The sequence below is a fragment of the Paramisgurnus dabryanus genome, chromosome 14, assembly GCF_030506205.2.
Source record: "Paramisgurnus dabryanus chromosome 14, PD_genome_1.1, whole genome shotgun sequence".
In the NCBI taxonomy this organism is placed as follows: Eukaryota; Metazoa; Chordata; class Actinopteri; order Cypriniformes; family Cobitidae; genus Paramisgurnus; species Paramisgurnus dabryanus.
Window position 1 is genome coordinate 25,751,470 of NC_133350.1, and position 21,511 is coordinate 25,772,980.

Genomic DNA, 21,511 nt, shown 5'->3' on the forward strand with positions numbered 1-21,511 from the left:
TTCTCATTAGTGAAGAACAGGATTCAAGCGATTCCGTGCGCGCTGTTTATAATCCCAAAAGGTCATTTTTAAATCTTATCCACTCGCTGCAGGGCAGAGCAACGACCGGTCTGTGGGTGAGGAGTGGGGGTTCTGTTATAGCCCTTAATGAATACATTTCACGGACAATACACAGTCCTCCAGGAGTCCTTAAGTACGTTTACCATACAGCCCCCCTTACGAGAAAGTATCGATTTTCAGCCAGTCCGGTACACTAGGTAGTGCATGCACTTAAAGGGAAGTTATATTAGGAAAAACATTGTTCGGATCGGAGGATGAAAACTTAAGGCATGCTTAGGAAGTTAAAGCTTTAACTCGTATCGATCGCATGTGTGGAGGAGAAACAGGCGCGTGAGGGAACGGGGACTGATGGGACACGTGGTGTCGTTTACACGCAGCGAGTCGGTACGAATGATGAACACGGCCCCGGCCCCACGCTGGGAAAAACTATCAGCCAAATGGAGCTGTCTGCCTCAAACCAACATTTTCAAGAAAGAAGCATTTGTTTAACATATTACTGTATCTGCTGGTGGTTCCAAAAAAAGAGAAAGAAATAGGAGGTTGCAAAATTACATATTGTCGTCTGCTACTGAGTGGATGTGTGGAATATATGCGGGGTGTTGTGGAAATGATGCAAATGTGTAATATGTAAAGCAGGGTTTCTAAGTAGGGTTTTGGGTGAATATCACATTTCTTTCTCGCGCACAGACGCACCTGGCTGCTGTCATTGCCTTTCCTACTCTGTACGTCAGTGTCAATGTTGTTTGGGGAGGCTGTGATGAATTCTGTCACATAATGGACGTCGGGTCGTGTTTGTAAGAGGGACCTGTCAGAGTATTTGCTTTCGAGTGGGTTTACCTGACAGATGTTTAGACTGCAAAATCAGGCCTGGCAGAAGAAGAGAAGACACGAGGCGAGAGACGTATAGAAGAGACACAATTTACTGTAGTTTATATTTCTAAGGGTAGTTTTTTTTTAAGTTAAAGGTCCTCTTCCATCGTTTTTAGTAACGTGTAATGTGGGATAAAGGACTGATCCAACAAATACCAACAATGCTGTTTGTTGCCCTTTGTTGAAGCCTTAAAGGACCAATAGTATGAACATTTTTACAAGATGTTAGGTCTCAGGTATGTCTAGAATGTGTCTGTGAAGTTTTAGCTCAAAATTCCCCAAGGTTCATTTGTTCAAACATGTCCAAAAGGCCCCTATTTGGACCGGAGCTGTTTTTGTGTCTATACCTTTAAATGCAAATGAGCTACTGCTTTCAGGTAAAAATAGATCAGATTTCTGTAAATACGGTGTATCTTAGTATCTTTAGCTCCCTTAGTGCTACACCGTGCTGACAAACAGATTTAAAAAAGCATTTGGGTAAAGTTAACCAGTTAGGCAGTGGTTGTGGGCAGGGCTTATCAGTGTGACATCACATTGACAAGATAATCAAAACAGCAGGCCTAATGAGACTGCTTTGGTTTAATGAGAATTAAAAAGGAGGAGTGGGTGGATTTTTTTCATTGTAGTGTGATTGTGGACATTCATGTTTAAACACCTTGTAAATTTTTTTTTTTTTTTGACTGTCAACTTCTAACACAATGTGCTATCATCACGTACAATGTATCTTTTTTCAGAAAACAACTGGCTTTCATTAAATTACAGTCATTGTTTTACTGAGCCCCTAAGGTGATATTGGCGTAAAAAATCTAAAGTTTAATCCAAAGCTTCATGTGCAGAATTTTTTTTTAAAGTTTAGTTTCATGTGCGCACGAGAAACTATCGCATGCCCACGTGAAAGCAAAAGTTTCACATGCACATGCGAAACTAAACATTATTTAATTTTTGCTCCATGTGCCCTTAGGTGCACCGTACTGTTGTGAGTTTGTGAATAGACTTTAAAAAGTTCATTTTTCTGTTTTATTCAGAAATAATAATAATAATAATAATAATAATAATCAAACACTTTAGACATAAAAATATACTGTAATACAGGGATCTCCAATCTTTTTGTAAACAAAAAGGGGCGGCAGTGGCTTAGTGGTTCATGTAGGTTGTCTACAAACTGAAAGGTTGGACAATAGATAAAACAATTTGGAGGGCTACTTTTTTATATATATTGTACTCAAAACTTTTTTGTTTTACTTAATTTTTTTTATAAATAAATATTGAAATTGAGGCTATTAAGGGAATGTGCTTTTAATTGCTTTAAATGTTTGGCTAACCAATATCATAAAAAATAATTTACAAGTATGTTAGAAAAGGTTTGTACTCTAAAAATATTTTATTTGTAACAAACAGGAGATAAAGAATTTACAATGTGCGGAGAGCCGTTTCAGCACTTGGACAGCAGTTTTTTTTAATCATTACTTAAAAATGTTTCTCATCACCATATCCACAGGTACAGAGTCATCATATACAATAAATCCATGAGGTAGCATTTAAAAAAAAAACATTTAAAAACAGATGCATTTGTTTAAAGCAAAGCATTAATTTACTTACCAGGCTGCAGGTGAAGCAGCTCTTTGCGCCTTCTAACGTCTCATAATTAGTCCTCATTTATGTTCAAGAGACTCAATAATAATATTTTATATTCAATCCTTTAATCTTTCATATTTAAAAGCGTTTTTGTGCTGCTGTTTATCCATGTGTGTGATAAGCAAACCCGCGTTGTCACCCTGTTTATAGGCGCATATTACTAATGCGCTCTTTAAATAACATAAAACACATTGCGCCATTGACTTTACACTTTAGAGCAGGTTTTTGTTGGTCAATGGCGTAGTCTATTTTAGTTGCCTTAAAATAGCAATGCGCCAACAATGCACCTGAACACACCTCGTTTTCAGACCCATGGGCGCAAAAGGGGGCGCAAATGCATTTGCTATTTAAACAACGTGGTGCTAAACTTGAAAATGATAATTGGGCAGGGTGAAAACTAGCAAAAGACACTTGCGTCGCGCATTGTGCTGCATTGCACCGGATGTAAGATAGAGCCCTAAATGTCATTTTTAGGCATCATCGGTTTTTATTGTGACCTCTCTTGGCACTAAACACATCTTGAGCGTTTTTGATCAGAATGTAAAAAGACTAATTTCTTTAAAATGAGAAATTAGGATTTTATTTTATTTAGGTTTAAGAGATCCTGCAGTTTCCTGCTATTGCTCAAGTGGAAGGGGAGTTTACCCTAAAAACACATAATTTTATACAGTTTTTAATACTATATACACATTTCCTGTATTTTCTGGATGTATTCTATTAAAGACTGAGAAAAAATTATATATGATCTCTATAACATTTCAAAAACAACTAATTCTGGCCTGGTGGCCTAAGACTTTTGCACAGTACATACAAGTCATTTTAGTGTTACTAATGTACACAGTTTTAATATAGTAGGCTTTTTACCCCAATGCTCCAGCCATTTCCATTCATTTTACTATAATTTGTTGCACTCTAACCTAATGGGCTCTACTGTTCAGTGGTCTCATTTATAAACGCACAAAACAGGGCTGTAAACGTGCGTACGCCGGTTCCCACGCAAAGGTTGTGATCTATAAAAAACAAACTTAATGGGAGAATGGGCTTACAGGGTGGGATCTAAGGATGATTCATGTACGCACACTTGCAGATGATTTGACCATTTTTGGCTTTTGTGCATACATAGACTTTTAGTAAGGATCCTACACACAGTTTTATAAATGAGACCCCTGATCTGCCCCTTCAGCTCTTCAGAAATGGGTGGAGGGAAAGCAAGAAAATACAAAAATCACAAGTTGTTTACTTTCAGGAGCAATTAAAAAAAAATTTTGATAGCGCAAATGGTTGAAGAGTTACGGTCACAAGAATAAAGCTTGGTAGAATGTGTTGGCGACAACACTTCCGGTCTAATGGGTTAACATGTGCTCTGCTAAATAAGCGGTACAAGCAAACATTCAAAGTTCAAATTCACTAACTATTTTACAAAGGGGCTTATTTTTATAAATACGTTCAATTTTATCCAACCTTTTTTGTACAGTCTTTTTCGTCTCATTGAGATTGTATTAAGTTTTGGGGCTTCATTATTGCATTTACTAATAATTGTAATTTTTGTACATATCACAACTTGCAAATTTATACAAACAAGTCATTGAAATCCCAATTGAACCCACACATCTATAGCTACTTCCCAGACTGAACTGTATGCATATTACTTTTATCGCAGCCATGCTGAAATTTTTCAACCTGCACAGTGTTTTTAAGGAAAAGATGTCACAATTATTGTGAACAAATTCAAGATAAACTGACTTTAATTAACTGCTTTTTACTTGTGTGAAGAAGGTCTGCATCAATAATGCTAATCTGTTTAAACTGCTTCTCTCTCCATAATTTAATTTACTTCCTATTTTTGATCTTTGTTATGATCCAAACCGAAATCGTGGTAAAAGGCAGGTGCAAATATAGGTGCCTGAAACTGCTTGAACTCGTTCGATTTGAGACATCATTTACATATCCGTTTCTCTACGAATTCTATTCAACCTTTGTTTGCAAAAGCCCCAAATCACAGCACTTCACAGGTGATTTCGCCCGAACGTCGTTTTCCTTGCAGGAGAAAACAAAATGGACTAATTTTCTCCCCTGGTCTCATTTTTGTGAATTTCGCCCTATTTTTGTGACATTGTCATGCAGCAGTTATCTTCACTAGTAATCAATAGACTACTTGAAAACAGCAATTTGGAAGCCAAGCTTGTTTCCTTGGCAAACATGGGCAAAACGAACCGATTACCAATCTGCATGGTTGTTTATACCCATAACTAAAAGCAGTAATCTAAGCCTCTATCTCAGTTTTGAAAAGTTTTTGGAATACTAACAGAAATGAAGAGGCAATGGCAGAGAGCATTCATTTAACACAGACACAGAGTGGAAATGTAATTAGAGATGAAATTTAGAAAATGGAAGGTGGAAATGATCATATTTCCTTATTACTGGATGCCTTAAAGCAGTCAATTTAAAGATGAATAATGAACATGCTATGTCAGTCCGCAAAAGCTCTGGAACAGTTTGAAAGGTGTGATTTATCAACTAGTTAGTTAGATCTATGCATACATAACTTATTTGGTAAAAAGTTTTTGAGAAGAATGAGAAAGAAGAGAAGAAAGTTGAACTTTTCCCCCCATTGAAATGTGTGCATATGCTTGAATAACTGATTTAGTGATTCATATGATGTAGACTCAGTTATCCTAAAAATGTGTGATCTGTTTAATAGTATACTGTAGATATGAATGATACATAAAACATTTGAAAGCCTTGTTGAGAAGATATGCTATTATTTTTCTTGGTGACTCATTTTTTACAAAAGCCAAAGCCAAGAAACTCACAGTGCATTCAATCTATACATTTTTATTATAGCCCTTTTCATACACAGATTACATAAATAGATACATAGATAATGTGTCTGGAATTTGTCCCAGAAAAGTGTGAATCTTTGAGCCCAGCTGTAACAGCTATTATTGACAGTTCTCTAGGGAATTAAATTAAATTGTTCATGCTAGTTTTAAATATGCTATAATTCACTCTCTGCTTAAGAAACCTAATCTTGGCCAATTTACCATCAACAATTTTAGACCTACCTCCAAATTGCCTTTCATTTCTAAGCTCTTAGAGAGAGTCGTTCATTGTCAGTTGAATACCTATATCAGTATATCCAATTTTTCTGATACTTCTCAGTCTGGTTTAAGATCTATGCGCAGTACAGAAACTGTTTTGTTAAAGGTCAGCAATTACATTTGGCAAATCCTCTATACCAGTTTGTGAATAGTTGTCTTGTTGGGTTTAAGTGCTGCTTTTGATACAGTCGACCATAATGTCTTGCTATATCGGTTGGAAAAAGTGGTGGACATTCAGGGTCTTATCTCTTATATCAAAGACAGAACATTCTCTCAGTAAATATAGGGAAGTCTTCTTAGTTCCCCTATTATGTGGTGTGCCCCAAGGGTCTATTTTAGGCCCGTTTCGCTTTTCACTTTATTTGCTGCTGATGGGTGCCATTCTTAAGAAAAATATGATCTCCTTTTACTACTATGCTGATGAAACAGTTTTGTCTACTTTTGTCAAAACTGACAGTTCTTATCCTTTGGATGTACTGTGTGACTGTTTTGTGGATATTAAATGTTGGATGACTAATATTTTTTTGCAGTTACATAAAGCAAAAGCTAAATTTTGATTTTAGGCCCATCAAGGTCCTCACCTAATTTAGGTTCTATCCACGTCAGTGCTTTAATTCATGTTAAAAATCTGGTGGTTACATTGGATTTGTCGTTAAATTTTGAGAAACAAATCAGTTAGAGGACAGTTTCTTTCATGTTAGATCGATTGCGAAAGTAAAACCCATCACATTTTTGTCTCTAAAAGATTTGGAGACTGTAATCCATGCCATCATAACATCACGTCTAGACTCTGTAATTCCCTGTAATGTGGTTTGCCTCAAACTACAATCTCTTCCCTGCAAATTGCTGCTGCAAACTTCTTACCAGTACAAAAAAAGAGAGATCACATTTCTCCTATTTTAGAGATTTCACATTGGCTGCCTGTTAAGTTCAGAATCATTTTTAAAATTGCAGATTTTGCGTACAAAGCGCTATCTGGCATTGAACCAAAATACATGAGAACACTTAGGTCTTGTAGTCAGCTTCTTTTAACTGTCCCACGTTTTGCTGTAAAATTAAGGGTGGTCGGGCCTTCTCTGCTGCAGCACCTACAGTAAACTCTGGAACAGTCTGCCCTTCAATGTGATGTCTGCTTCTTCATTGGCACTTTTAAATCAGCTCTTAAAGCACATCAGTTCTCTCTAACGTTTGATAAGATCGCTATTGGTAGATTTTATATTTATTTATTATTTGCTTTGATTTGGTTTTCATGTGTTTATATCTTGTATCTGCCTTGATCCTTTTTATATTTTCTTTTATATGCACATACAACAATATAATTTTTTTTAAATTAATTAAACAATTAAAAACACCCTAGCAACCAGAGCAACACCCTAGTAACCACCCACAGAATGCTACAGGTAGAATTGTGGCGGAGTGAAAGCTCAACTCATTTTTTTTCTACATAAAATTTAAAGTTGTTAAATTGTTCTTTTTCATTGCGATGGGTAAAATAAATAAAATCACATGCTTTTCATAATCATTTTGCCATTCCATTTACACAATACCTGGGTTATTTACAGCTGTTTTGTGTCCTAGATGTTCAAGCAGCAAAACAGCTTTTTTCAGACACAATTGGCTCTCTCTTTAATGGACAGCTTTTGTTTCCATAGTAACCCCAGCACATTTATCAAAAGCAATGTTTTCAAATGCATGTGGGCCACTGTCGCTGGTTCACATAATAGCATTCTTTTGCCTTGTGTTTTTACCTGTACACAACGGCAGTTTCACACGAGCCTGCGGTTTTCTCTGTGTGTGTCTCAGCACAACATGAAGTGAGACACTTACACGTAGCTGATTTGAAGAACTGAGGTGCTATTGGCTAACAGTTCAGTCATGCTTTCAATACTAATGCTGCAGGGCAAAAATATGCAAAGAGTTTAAACATTATTGCGGCAAATGGTAAAAACAAGTGTTTATTTTTGCTCCTGTCTGTGATTTTGTACACGGTTATGCTTCCAGAAAGAAATTAGTAATTTAGTTTGGTGTGAGAATTTCTCACCTCAAGACAAACAAGAAAAGCTTTAATTCATGCAAAATATGTCTAAGTACAAAAAAAAGAGAGATGCTGTGGACCCAGGGGAATATTTTATTGCTTAGAGATTGTTCTTGAATTGCTTAGGAGACGTGATGGAGTTCCTGACAGATTTTAAAGACAGGGTTAGTGGCTTGCAAACATTATTTTAAATCTGTTATTTAGTTAAGTTTGTGGGGTTAGTTATGTATGGTAAGATGCAGGGAATAGGTTATGTCCCAAATTCTTATACACAACTGTTGTCCCCAAACCAGCAAAAAAATGTGACCTGTAGGAAAGTGCTATATCCTACAAAATCAGGATGTGCAGGAGTTCTCCATTATGTTTCAGTCTGGTATGTTTCATTTAAAATTCCCCAGAAAAAGATAAAAATACAAAAAAATATGATTGCAGACTACAGATCCATAAAATAGATAACATATTTAAATCAGAGCTCTTCAACCGTTTCAGGCCAAGGACCCCTTAATGGATAGAAAGGAGAAGCAGGGACCCCGCTTACAAGTATAAAATTAAATTATGGATGTACGTACTTTATGGCTTTACATTACATTACATTTACATTACGTTACAGGGCTGGCCTGTCCAACAGGCAATACAAGGGATTGCCTGGGGCCCCGCGACAAGACGTGGGCCCTCCATGCAAACATTTTTTGCCATTGCACGAATCTCATAGACGCGATCAGCGGGCAGTAAAAACTTAGATACTAAAATAAACTATAGAAGGGCTCAAAAAGTATACAGAATACAGTATCACCCTACACTCTTAGAAATGAAATGTTGTATTTAATTAAGTAAGTTATGTCAACCGGTCCCACATAACTTAGTTGCTTAAATGTAAAAGGTAATATACAATTAATTGTAACATAATGTTTTAATTAAATCGCTCATAACTATGTTAATTAAATGGAACATCATACACTTATTTTGAATAAATGTAAATTATTACATTGAATTTAATGACTATAGCTTGAACTAACATGACCTGATTAAGTTCAATTTATTAAACTGAATTAAGCTTTGCTAATGTTATCCATTTGTGTTGATTGTGCTTAAACAGAGTAACTAAGTTCCAGTCATTAAATCTGTAGGTCAAATAAAAACTACTGAAGTAACTTTAATTATTTTTATTCAACATTGAAATATAATTTGTCAAAAGGTTCACTATCTGGGACTATCATGACTGACAAAATGTTTGAAAATATGCAAGCAAAACTTACATACAAATACAAAGTGTACAAATAAAATTTAAGACAGTAACATAAATCCACTTATAAAATGCAATTAGACCAATATAAAAAAATTTAAACAAAAAAAATTATGTGAATTGCTTTCACCAGCTGATGTTTAATCCCATAGCTTTATAGTTAGATAAAAAGTGAATCTGAACATTGACAACATAAACATTTTATAGGTGTTGCCTGCCGAAATAAAAATAGAGGCAAATCCTTTTGTTTTTTAGCTTAATAAACTGTTTTAACTATAACACTCAGACTAACAAACTAAATGGAAAAATGATTGCCGCATGCGCACTCCATGTCCACTATGTGCCAGATTTTATGTCTCAACTTTTTTTTCCATCACAGAATACATCACTGACATTGGGACAATGAGATATACAGTAATTTACCCTCTTTTTTTACCGTCAGAAACACAATGAGGCTAAATAATCATGTATATGCAGTAGCGTAATATTTAACAATTCCATTTAAGTGGAAATTTGGAGAGCCGAACCTCTACCTCTTTAAACAAATACATTTTTTACAACTTAGTAAACTCAGTAAAGTGAACTCAGTAACTTCACCTGACTTTAATAAACTTAATATCTTAAGCACGTTTAAATTCCCATCAAATTGATGAATTCAAAAAACAAATATAAATAAAAATTCAAAAATATAAAACTTGTATGTGAAGCTTTTACCATCCGACAACGTTCAATTTATGTATAATGTTTATGTAACCAAAAAAAAAAAAAACAATCCAGATTTCTACACCAGTGCACAATGTACAATTTAATATATTTTGATCCAATTAGAAATCACCAAACAAATTTCAATTTCCACAACAAACATTCTGTCTTGCTAGATGTTTTGTCTAGCAGCAGTCCAAAATCCAAAAGAACTGTCGATGAGCAACTACAATTTTGTCTGCTTTAGGTGATCTTACCACGTGTAATGGCAATTATTACAAACAGTCATTGGTCGCAGCTTTATTTTGTCTGGCAGCAGTCCAAAAATAAAAACATGGTCAATTAAAGTATTTTCCAGTCTTATCTGGTGCAAGTGGTTTTACTCATGCAGTTTGTTTTTGAGGACCTGCACTTTAGTGGAGAGCTTGTTCCCATCCAATTCCATCAACACTTTCTGAAAAAATTCAAAAGTGTATCGCAACTCCTTGGGATAACTCAAGTTTAAACAGTACATCAAGCCAAACAGGACTGCACATCCATTTGCAATCTCTCTCAGATCTTGCAGCACTGTGCAGCCTTCAATGACGACGCCAACATCCTCAGGTGGATCTGTAGCATCTGCTCCATCAGGTCGAACAATGTAGACACCCAAAGCCACTCTCTCCATTTCTGTCATATCCTCAATAGCCTGAAAGAGACACATTATTAATTATGCATCATTAGTAACAAACCCAAAATATGTTAAGTCTACAATTAGAGAACACAATACTCATTCCCAAAAAGTATATATGCTTATTATTTTGGTTGTCTGTATGAATAAGGCAGATTGTTTATTTGGCTTAACTCAACTTGGCTTAACTTTAACAAAAATGTTATAATGTAGAAATTGTTGGCCATTATGTTTTTGGATAATTAATTCAATTAACCATCATATTCAAATTTCTTTGAAAATTAGATATATTGCCACCATGGGCAAGTGGTTCTCAATTCCGGTACCGGGGACCCACAGCTCTGCACATTTTATATGTCTCCTTTATCTGACACACCCAGTTCAGTTCATAGAGCTCCTTCCTAACGAGCTGGTGATCTGAATCAGGTATGTTAAATAAGGGAGACATACAAACTGTGCAGAGCTGTGGTCCCCCAGGACTGGAATTGAAAACCAATAGATAACATGCATGTTCTTAGCCTACACAACACACATCTCAATTCACAGATTTGTGAAATTAAAATATAAAAAATACCTATATTCTGTATACATTTTCTGATTGACAAAGAATGTAACTTACGCAGTACTCCTTAATAAGGCTGTCTGGCTTTTCATTCAAATAGACGCACAACGCCTTTAGGATGCATGTCCGTCGTACTTCAACACTGGGATTCTGTGGTAAACCAACAACTGATTTTGAACATTTTATTTGAAAAAACTGCCATTATCACATTGACAAATCTATTATGACCTTATTCTACCATGCTTTTTTATTAATTGATTTGTGCAATTTTTTAATTGATTTGTGTTTTCTCAAGTTTATACCATTAACAACCTTTAAGAAGGCAGTATCGTTCAGTTTGACAAAAAAAAATCGAATGGACGAATGAACAAGTGCATCAGGCAATTCAGAAAAGCAGAGTCAACACTTCACAAGCAGAATTGCAGATGTACAACTGACATTTCATGGTAAACGTGCACAAAATATAAAGTATCCTTTTTATAAATTACAAACATTTACAGAAATACCTATATTTGTACAAATCATAGAATTTTCTATTTGTGGATAGCAAATTATATTTGTACAAAGTGTAGTATTTGTGGATTATGATATTTGCAAATAATTTCTTTTTCAAGACCGTAATACAAAAAAAAGCATAATTATGTAAAAGTAAATGTTAAACCCCCATGGGTCAGAGCCCTAAATAAACCCAAAACACATACCTTGTCCATTTCTGCAATGATTATGTCGATATCATGTCTTGCTGTTCCCCCCTTCTTTTTGAATACCCTTATTAGATGGCTGGAGTAATGATCCAGTCGGGACATAAAGGTTGAGAACAGAGGGACTGTGGTGATGAGGGTGAATTCTGCATTTACCTGAAACATATTAAAATACAGATTCACTACGAGTCTTTTAAGTTAAAACAAATATATTTAAAATGATCACATATGGTGTAGAGCAGGAATGTCAAAATCTGTGGGCTATATCTAGTCCATGGTACAATTATATCCAATTTGCCTCGATGTGGTGGTTCAATGTATCTGTAACCATTTTATATGGATGTGTGTGTAATGTGCATTGTAATAAAAGGTAGAACAACCACATGTGTAGATTCTTACCACATTGCCTCCAAACCTTTGTCAATTAAATATGTGCTCATTTTAGTTTTAATCCCAAATACAGTATTTAGACCTTAATTCCATATATTTAAATTAAAGGAGAACTCCAGTCAAATTTAACATTGAGCTCGTTTTTTTGTAAATTTGGAGTGTTGTCAGTACACAGAACAACGAAAAAACCCTGTTGACTTAAATGGGGCAACTTTTAAATTGGGGCAACTCGATTGTTGAGTTTGTGCGCGTGACTAAGCAACAGTGTAGACTCAGACGTGCGTGCATGAACTCGACAATCGACTACTTTGGATTTTGACCGAAAACAGGAAGAAAATACAGGCATGTACGCTGCTTGAATTAACTTTCATATTTTCCACATCTACTGCAGGTTAAAAGCAGGCATAAAAGCAGGTTTTAAAAGGTGCCCCAATTAAGTCAACAGGGTGCAAATTTTAAAAACGGTATAACACAGTGTAGACAACATCGATTTTTTTGTTTTTTTTGTTCTGTGTATTGACAGCAATCCAAATTTCCAAAAAACAAAACAAAAAACAAGCTCAATGTTAAATTTGACCGGAGTTCTCCTTTAAATACAGATGATGAATAATACTTTACCTGGCTCTCAGAAAACAGGGCTGGCCATCTGTTTTTGAACTCCGCTATGAAGGGCATATCTTTAACGACTTCCTGTCTTCTATAGGCAAAGGTTCTTTCCATTTTACTTTTGATTAGCTGTTGGTTGTTCTTCTTTTTCACCTCCAATGTAAGTGCTTTCCTTTCTTCCTCAAGGCTCTCTTTAGTTTCGCCTGCAGGGTAATCAGGACAATAGTTGACTTCTGCTTTCCGTGGCTTCTTTACCTGGTTAGGTCCATGAATCAAGGCACCTCGCTTTTCTTTTACAGCATTGATGCTCAACTCGGGGCAGCCAATGCTCCTTAGTCTGGTGCGGTAGTTTGCCATTTTGTACTTTAGACTAATTTTCCATCCATAAAAGCCAGTGACAGATCCTTTCTCCTTTAAAAAGGGATACTTTGTTATCAGAGCCTGAGCCACATCATCAAGCTCTGTACTAGAAGGATAAACTTTGTATTTGATGATTTCTGATGCCAAACCATCTAGTATATCAGACCTAAGTTTGTTACTTGTTTTTAGAAGAGTTCCACTGCTGCAGAAGGCTTGATTTGCCTTTTCTAACTGAATCTGTACCTCATAACTGAACTGAGGTATTTCAAAGTTTGTGGGCCATGGCTGTGATCTAAGGGAAGCACCCGAAGATGTAGATTCAGCGGAGGAAAGTATGTCTGTGTCTGATGATGAGGACAGCAAAACATCATCTTCCCCTTGCGGAATAGTAGTGAATGTGAGTGTGACTGTCTCATCTGACAAGTTAATAACTTTAACTGTGCTCTTGTCTTTGATTTCTGAAGTTGCCGTTAAGTTCACAAACTCATTGTCGAAATCAACGTCTCTATACTGCAGCCTGAAATTTCCAGATAGGCCGAATTGTCTTTGAATCTCTCCTTTAAGGTCTTCTATGGAATCGGGTATTCCATTGGGCAGGATTAATTTTGGTGCGTCGTCTACTCCCAATATGACTCTCAGAGTTGCAGACATCTTGTATTTATTCTGCAAAACAAAAGTAAATTTTCTTTAAGGATAATTCATATTGAGTCTGAAAAGGCCTATATGTTTTCTATCAAAATGCAATTAGTTTTTGTATTATGAATTTGAGCACACTTTTGCTACACGACACCATTTTGATTAACCAATAAATTAGAAATGCATTTTAAAAAAGTACCTGTCATGTGTACAAATCTCTTTAAAGTCACCATTCGTAGGGATCCAACTTTGTAGTCGGCCAAAGGATACTGGTCAGCAAGCTCCTTCAAACCAACAGCTGCAAGCTCTCTTGTTGGATGTAACTCATAAGCTCGATAGTGCTCTCTGTACCATGAGATGAGTTTTTTGACAATGAAAATCAAATCATCTTTTATAATGCACAGCTGAATTATTTCAGAGAATTCTGGTAGACCCCCACATGATCCATGCACAACTATCATACCCTTTTTGTAGTTTATGCCATTAACAGTGACACTTTGGGCAAGGTTAACATCAGTGATGTCAGGGTATGTCTGGGTAATTGTGTTCAAAACATCCTCATTAAGGACATCAATGGGGACTTTTGAAACTCGTGCAACATCCAAGGAAGGCTTTTCATTGTCAGGACATAGCATATTATAGGAAACCATAAACTGATGCTTTGTAGCTAAAGACAAAGTTATGTTCCTGAAGTTATTTGTATGCCTAACAACTTGCTTGAAAAAGCTGTGTTTGGCCTCGAACCGCATAGTCCATAATGACACAAGGGGACCAAAACATTTAATCATTTCTGGATAGTGTTCCAGAAAATGATGTTTTGGCAACAACTTCTGATCAGGAAAGAGTTCCTGATAACGTTCTCGATGCTCTGAGATTTTGCACTCCAAATATGCAATCGATTCAAGACAATGAACAGGGGCAACAACCAATTCAGCAATGTCCTTTAAATCCAAAATCACCTGCCAAGCAGGTTCATCACTGGGAACAAGTTTACCAATGATAAAAGGAAGTAATCGAAGAAGACACCAGTTTTCGTGGGCATTGCCACCCACTGTGCGTTTCTTTTGAAAGGTTTTAGGTAGCAAATGAGGCCGGTTTGTTTTATCCCCCTCTTTGTATGGAAAAGAATGAATAAGATTATTAAGGTGTTCAAGAGTGAATAACTTCTTAGATAAAAGCACATTAATGCACCGTGCTAGTTCTACAGGAACTATGCCCTCAAACAAATCATGGACAATATCTGGGGGGTAACCACTTGTCACATTAAAGTGAGACAGACTGTCAGTTAAAACACAAGAAGTTTTTACACCAAAGCAACTTTCCCCTTTTTCTTGAGCTGTCTTTACGTGAAGCTGATGAACGTCCTTGGTTCTACGCTCAAATACCCCTGATTTCACTTCTGTTTCCTGAATTTCAGAATGCTGAGCTGTACAAAAGCGACAGAAATATTTTCCTGTAAAACTCTCTACAAATCCAGCTAGCCCATGAGCCCCCAGATTATCCGCAACAACGCATTGTACTGTGCCCTTGATAAATGACCCAAGTTGTGTAACAAACAGCCCTTGCTGCTCCAAAGTCACTATATCATGCAAAAGAGGCTCAAATATTTTTTTGTAGCCATAAGTTTTAACATGATCACTTTTGCATAGCAATGCTAAGTAGATTGAGGACAGGACTGAGCTGCTACCAGGAGGCAAGTTACCTAAAATCCAGTAGACTGCACACAGTTTGTGTTTTTTGCGTGAAGTACCCAACGGATTGCAAACTTCAAAGTCATCAATGTACAAACATAAGGAAATCCTTAAATCTTCATTTGAAAAGAAAGGGTTGTTTTTGTGGTATTCACCATCCTGAAAAGAAGCATACTGGTCTACATTTGCAGAAGAAACTGCATGATTATCAAGAAGCTTATCAACTATATCTTTACGTTCAAGTAGCTGCTGTAGAGAATTTAGTAAGGGAACGTACTGAAAGGTTTTGTTGGACCTTGCCTCTAGTACATACTCCACAGGTTCCACAACCTTAAAGTTTTCCTTATAATACTGTTTACGTTTGAAGGCTGAGGCTAATGGACCACCCTTAGCTATAGCTATTGCCAAAGGATTATTGGCAGAAATGGCTAAGATGAGTTCATTAATTACTGACTGATTAACTTGAAGGTTATGCTTATTGAAAATGTCAAAAGCTGTACTGTGTGATACAGGGACTGCAGCAGAAGTAAAAATGAAATGCAACTCTTCCAGTAACTGATCAATTACAGAGCTTGGTACATGCGACAAAGTCTCTAATTTCAGAAGGACTGATGCCAATTTTTTAATTATTGTATCTTGCAAGTTCTCGTTTTCTGCCTCCGCTTCAATCAAATTGTCACAATCTAAATCAGAAGCAATTTCAGCAGTTGAATCCTCTTCAGATAGTTGACGCTCACCATTTGTATCACGTCCTTTCAATAGTTCAACTTTAAAGTCTTTTATAGTACAATGTGCATGCTTCCTATTCTTATGGGATTTGAAAGTAGCATATATATTGGTTTGAAAAGAACAATTTTCAAACATACAAGTTACTGTTTCATAACTCCTCAGATGGTTGTTAACATGAGCAAAGTACTCTCTACTAGATGCTATTTCACTTCCTGGACACAAAAGGCATGTCAATATTTCTTGTTCTGTTGTAGTCCTTAAAGGTAAAACATTAACATGACTTCGACTCAAATGAGTTTTAAGTGCATTCCAAGTTTTGAATGAGCATGGGCATTCATAGTATGTGCATGGATATCTGGAGTGTCCCTGGCCATAATGGCCATGGTTCAATTTATAGTGTTTTAGTAATTGGTACCTTGTAGATTTACTTTCAGAACACTGTTTACACCTCCACATTCAGAGCCTAAAAAAAAAAAAACATGAAAGTGTTAATGATACAGAGTCCCTTCCAAATCTATAACAAGTATATTTTGAGCCACTGGCTCATCTCATGATGGGTTCAAAGTGTATGGGCGCCTTAATGCCCGGTTCAAATTACACGATTTTGCACAATCCATTAGATGTACGGTCTTGTAGAGACGGGTGTCAGGACGCAAGATTCGATCGTTTAATTTCGTATACCCTAGTGTGTCATAGTGGGCGACAACCTACATCGCATTGGTGATGCTTCAGAAAAGACTAGCAGGTTTCTTTTTTTTCTGTCCTCCACAACGGGTTTCGTCAAGAGTGAATGAGTGACAGTGCGTGTTCAAGAGAGCAAGTGTGTGTGCGAGTGAGTGAGCAACAGCAAATGTGTGTGTGAATGAGGGAGCAAACGTGTGTGCGGTGAGCGAGCAAGTGTGTGTGTGTGTGTGTGCAAGTGAGTGACAGTGAGTCTGCGAAGAGAGTGTGTGAGGAAAAGTGTGTGTGTGTGTGTGTGTGTGTGTGTGTGTGTGTGTGTGAGAGAGAGAGAGAGAGAGAGAGAGAGAGAGAGAGAGAGAGAGAGAGAGTGCACGCACGAGTGAGTGTAAGCGACAGTGTTTGTGTGTGTGTCTGAGTGTGTGTGTGTAAGTGCATGCACGAGTGAGTGTGAGCGACAGTGTGTGTGTGGGTGTGCACGCACGAGTGAGTGAAAGTGAGCGAGCGACAGAGTGTGTGTGTGTGTGTGTGTGTGTGTGTGTGAGAGATAGAGAGAGTGCACGCACGAGTGAGTGTGAGCGACAGTGTTTGTGTGTGTGCACGTATGAGTGAGTGAGTGAGAGTGACAGAGTGTGTGTTTTGTGTGCGAGAGCAATGTGAGTGTGTGTGTCTGTGCGATAGCAACGTGTGTGTGTCTGTGTGCGATAGCCTTGTGAGTGTTCGTGAGTGACAGTGTGTGCGTACGAGTGAGCAATGTGAGTGTTTGTGCACGTGCCAAGATCGGTTCTTTTTTGTGACTTTGCAACATGCACAAAGGAAAGCACATATCTCAATGAACATCTCACTATTTTTTATTCTGCTATTTATTCCATTCAATCGCCGGTTTCACACTGCAAGCGTGAGCAGCACGTATGTGTAGCGTGAGCAGCGCGTGTCCATTGTGCTTTCACACCGGCTGCGTTTGCAGCGCATACTGTGCAGACAGTATAAAAATCTCAAGTTCACATTACTTTATTTTACATGCATTAATGAGCAAAACCTCTTCAAGATGCTTTTTGATAGTCAGTGTAATTAATTTAACTGTGATTTGATTAATCCACATTGTTTTCGTGCTGTTCTGGTCTGTGTAATGACAGATATAGAAACAATACACAATTATAGACATAAAAAGCCCATGGCACATTAAATCTGTTTCTCTGAAGTTTTAAGATAAAATAAAAAAACTTCATGATTTACAGCATGAAGCAGTCGATTGTGTTTCCCTTCAACAGTTTAAGCCAGGGGTGGGGAACCCTGGTCCTGGAGGGCCACTGTCCTGCAGAGTTTAGTTCCAACCCTAATTAAACACACCTGAACAATCTAATTCAAGTCTTCAGGATTACTTGGAAATTAAATTCAGGTGTGTTCGGTTAGGGTTGGAATTAAACTCTGTTGGACAGTGGCCCTCCAGGACCCAGGGTTCCCCACTCCTGGTTTAAGCATAGATTTATAGATGTACCCATTTCTCTGAAGATTATAAATGAGGACTCATTTAGTGCTGGGCAGACAGTGAATGACAGGGCAGTCTGTGTTTTTAAATTGCATTCCTTTCTTTCAAATTGCTCAAAGGCATGACTAATAGGCGTCACAATTATTTTTTTGGTGAACTTACACTTTTTCGCGTCAATCCACGACCATTTATAGCATAAGCAATGCATTACTTTAATTGAGCGTGACCAGCGCAGCACAAATAGAGTCGACGCCGAAACCATCGGCACGCAGCACTGTTCATTCAGCGACGCGAGCACGCGCTGCTCACGCGTGCGTTGTACATGCTTTAACTTGTTAACACGGGCGCCGAAAAACACGCTCCGCTCACGCTTGCGGTGTGAAACCGACGTGACGTGACGTCACGCTTCATTCACGTGTGGCAGTGAAGTTATTTATAGTTTTTTAATTAACACGACGTATTTAACATGGTACTCACATTACAACACGGTTCAGCCCAGTGTGTCAGCCATGGCGTTGCGATAGTTTTTTTAAATGAGATCTTGGTAACTTTTTTAACGTAATAAAACTGTCTAGAAATCATTTGGATGGTTAAACAACCTGTTCTATTGAGCGCGTTTATTTATAACTCCTTTATTTCCATCACTGACGGCAACATTCTGTTGTCACAAACGTGCAATCATAAAATATATTACTAAAAAAAGTTATACTTACCAAATAGTTTATGGATGATAACAGATTCAAAGTTGTACGCGAACAGTTGGAAAATGCCGTCCACGGGTCGTCTCGTCTTCTCTGCATGTGCGATTACTACGGAAAGCGATTTGGGACAATCTTCATCCGCTAGTAGGTTTAAAGTGATCTGGTTACATTGGTTTTAATCTGTTAAATTTTTTAGACTTAAAATGTTATACTTTTAATTTAATGCAAAGAAACTTGCTTATTTTTACTGTATAAAAATAATACTTTTAGTAATTTTAACATAAACCAGTACTTAAATTTAACTACACGCATGCTTCATTTCTAAGAGTGTATAGTAATTATTCTGTATTAACTCTTTCCCCGCCATTGACGAGATATCTCGTCAATTAAGAGAAAACGCTTCCCCGCCAATGACGAGATTTTCCGTCTTTCCGCAATACCGCTATTATCCATCAGGTGGCGCCCTTCCGTAACTTTTTAAAACCGGAAGTATTGCCCTATGGCAAGCTGCTGCATGTCCGTGTCTGTTTTAAAGATCGCTCTGAATCGGATCTCTATGAAAAGTCCGTCACAAAAATGGAATTATCTCTGCTTTTTGCTCAAAATATGGTGTTTCTGCAAAAACCTACCCATATTCAAAAGCTGATTGCAAAAGAACCACTAAAGGTAGGATGAAACGTTTTTTTTTTTTTTGTTTGAAAGCAGAGGGTCTGTTCTTTCATTTGGTATATTGTATGTTTATATATTTAAAGAAGAACATTTTCTGGAAGGCATTAAACTTTGGTGAAACTCATGAAAAACGCTGGCGCTGGCTGGCAACTTTTTTTAAAAACGCTGGCGGTGAAAGAGTTAATATCCATGATATTTGTATCGCTATACAGTACTGCAGTTCTGTTGCACAACAGTTGTTGCACTAACAACATTGCTTAATATGTTGCACCTAATAAAAACTTCTACACTTAACATTTTCATTTTTGTCTGTTTTAATTTCACTTGTCAAATTGCATTGCTATGAATTTTCTTTACACCAGTGGGGCCCATTTTCAAGGTCTTGCCTAGGGCCCCATAACCCCAAGGGCCGGCCCTCTGTGTGCTTACCATCATTTCTCAAAATATCATCTTTTTCTTTGTTCATCATAAAAAAAGACATTCATACAGTTTTAGAACAAGATTAGGATGAGAAAAAGATGACAGAATGTTAAATAATGGCAAGTTTTATATAATTTTATATGGGAACCTTTGTTTATTATAAGTTTTTTGTCAAGTCTAGTATTAGCCTATAACGCATTTTGTTTGATGCCTAATTTCACCCCCACCCCAAAAAATTAAATTCAAATTATATTTGTAGGACCCCCAGTAATACCACGATGGGCCCCCAAGGGGCCCCAGACCCCCTGTTAAAGAGTCATGGTTTAAATAATTGGATTGCATGATATTAAAATATGGTTAATATGATTAAATAAAAATTTGAGTGACATAGCTCAGATAACTCGGGTTTAAAAAGAGATGATGAGAAATGTTTGAGTTCATGGTAAAATCTGACTTTGGCATCTGGACAAACCAGATCAATCTATGACGTTGAGTTCTCCACCGAGTGCATATAAGATTACCAAGTTATCTATTGCCATATTAAAGTTAAATTCCTCTTAGATTGATGTTTTTCTGACACTTTTCAGATAGCTCCAGCTCGAAATCTGTTTTGCTGAGGTTTTCTGTAACTTCATATTGCTTTTATGTTGATTTTTTCTGATTCTCAGGTTCTGTTTGGCAGCTTTTCAAACAAGACAAACATTCTGCACTTCACATTCTACAAGTCAACCTTATGCCAATCGATCCAGTCACACAAAAGCAACACAAATACACACACACACACACACACACACACACACACACACACACACACACACACACACACACACACACATGCTCATTCTCTTGGTCTCCCCTCTCTCTCTTTTTTTCCAGAGTAATCTATTTTTGTCATGGCTGGACGATCAGACCCAACTTTCTCATTTAGAAGTGTATGCAGGCTGCCTCCCAGATGGACAGCCATGGAGAGCAGCGACAGGAACCGTGGCTGTTTTTTAGAGACGTAGCTGTGTGCTACCAAAGGCAAAGAGTATTTTTAGACAAGAACACCACTATAGACAGAATACTGTATGCCCTCGTGGAAGGTTCTTCATTTACATATCTATTATCAACTTTAAACCACAAGTACTAAATACTGTACTAGCTTTGGAAATTCAGAAATGAGATATGCATTCCTAATAAATTAGTGGCCAAAAATTACATCTGTTGACATCTTTGCTCTCTTTTCAAATATTTAGTTTAAGATGCATTAGAGATTTTGTATGCATGAGGCATTGATGTGTTTGGAGTTTACACTGAAGGGTTTTTTAAGAAAGCTTGGGAAAAATGCACACAAAGTGTCTGTGGTAACATTTTGTAGTCTTTGTACCGGGTTGTGACTTCATAACTATGCACATTAGTTATGAAGTCACAACCCGGTACAATGACTACAAAATGTTACCACAGACACTGTAAAAAGTGAAAGTTGGATTACTTAAAAATTACTTTAATTGGTAACTGGTAATTCTCACTTTATGTGAGTTTAAGTTAACTTTTACTTTTTTATAGTAAAAGAGAATCAAC

The 21,511-nt window shown here is 37.0% G+C and overlaps 1 protein-coding gene across 1 annotated transcript; it reads right to left on the reverse strand.

Moving 5' to 3' along the window:
• Positions 1–9,083: 9,083 nt before the first annotated feature.
• On the reverse strand, positions 9,084–19,147 carry LOC135719183 (sterile alpha motif domain-containing protein 3-like). Its single transcript, XM_065241769.2, has 7 exons — positions 18,872–19,147; positions 16,407–16,454; positions 13,771–13,916; positions 12,588–13,598; positions 11,580–11,735; positions 10,936–11,028; positions 9,084–10,334 (listed from the first exon to the last, which is right to left on the reverse strand). Exons 4-7 carry the CDS (start codon positions 13,584–13,586, stop codon positions 10,026–10,028), a joined length of 1,557 nt encoding a protein of 518 aa, XP_065097841.1. The 5' UTR covers positions 13,587–13,598; positions 13,771–13,916; positions 16,407–16,454; positions 18,872–19,147; the 3' UTR covers positions 9,084–10,025.
• Positions 19,148–21,511: the final 2,364 nt, after the last annotated feature.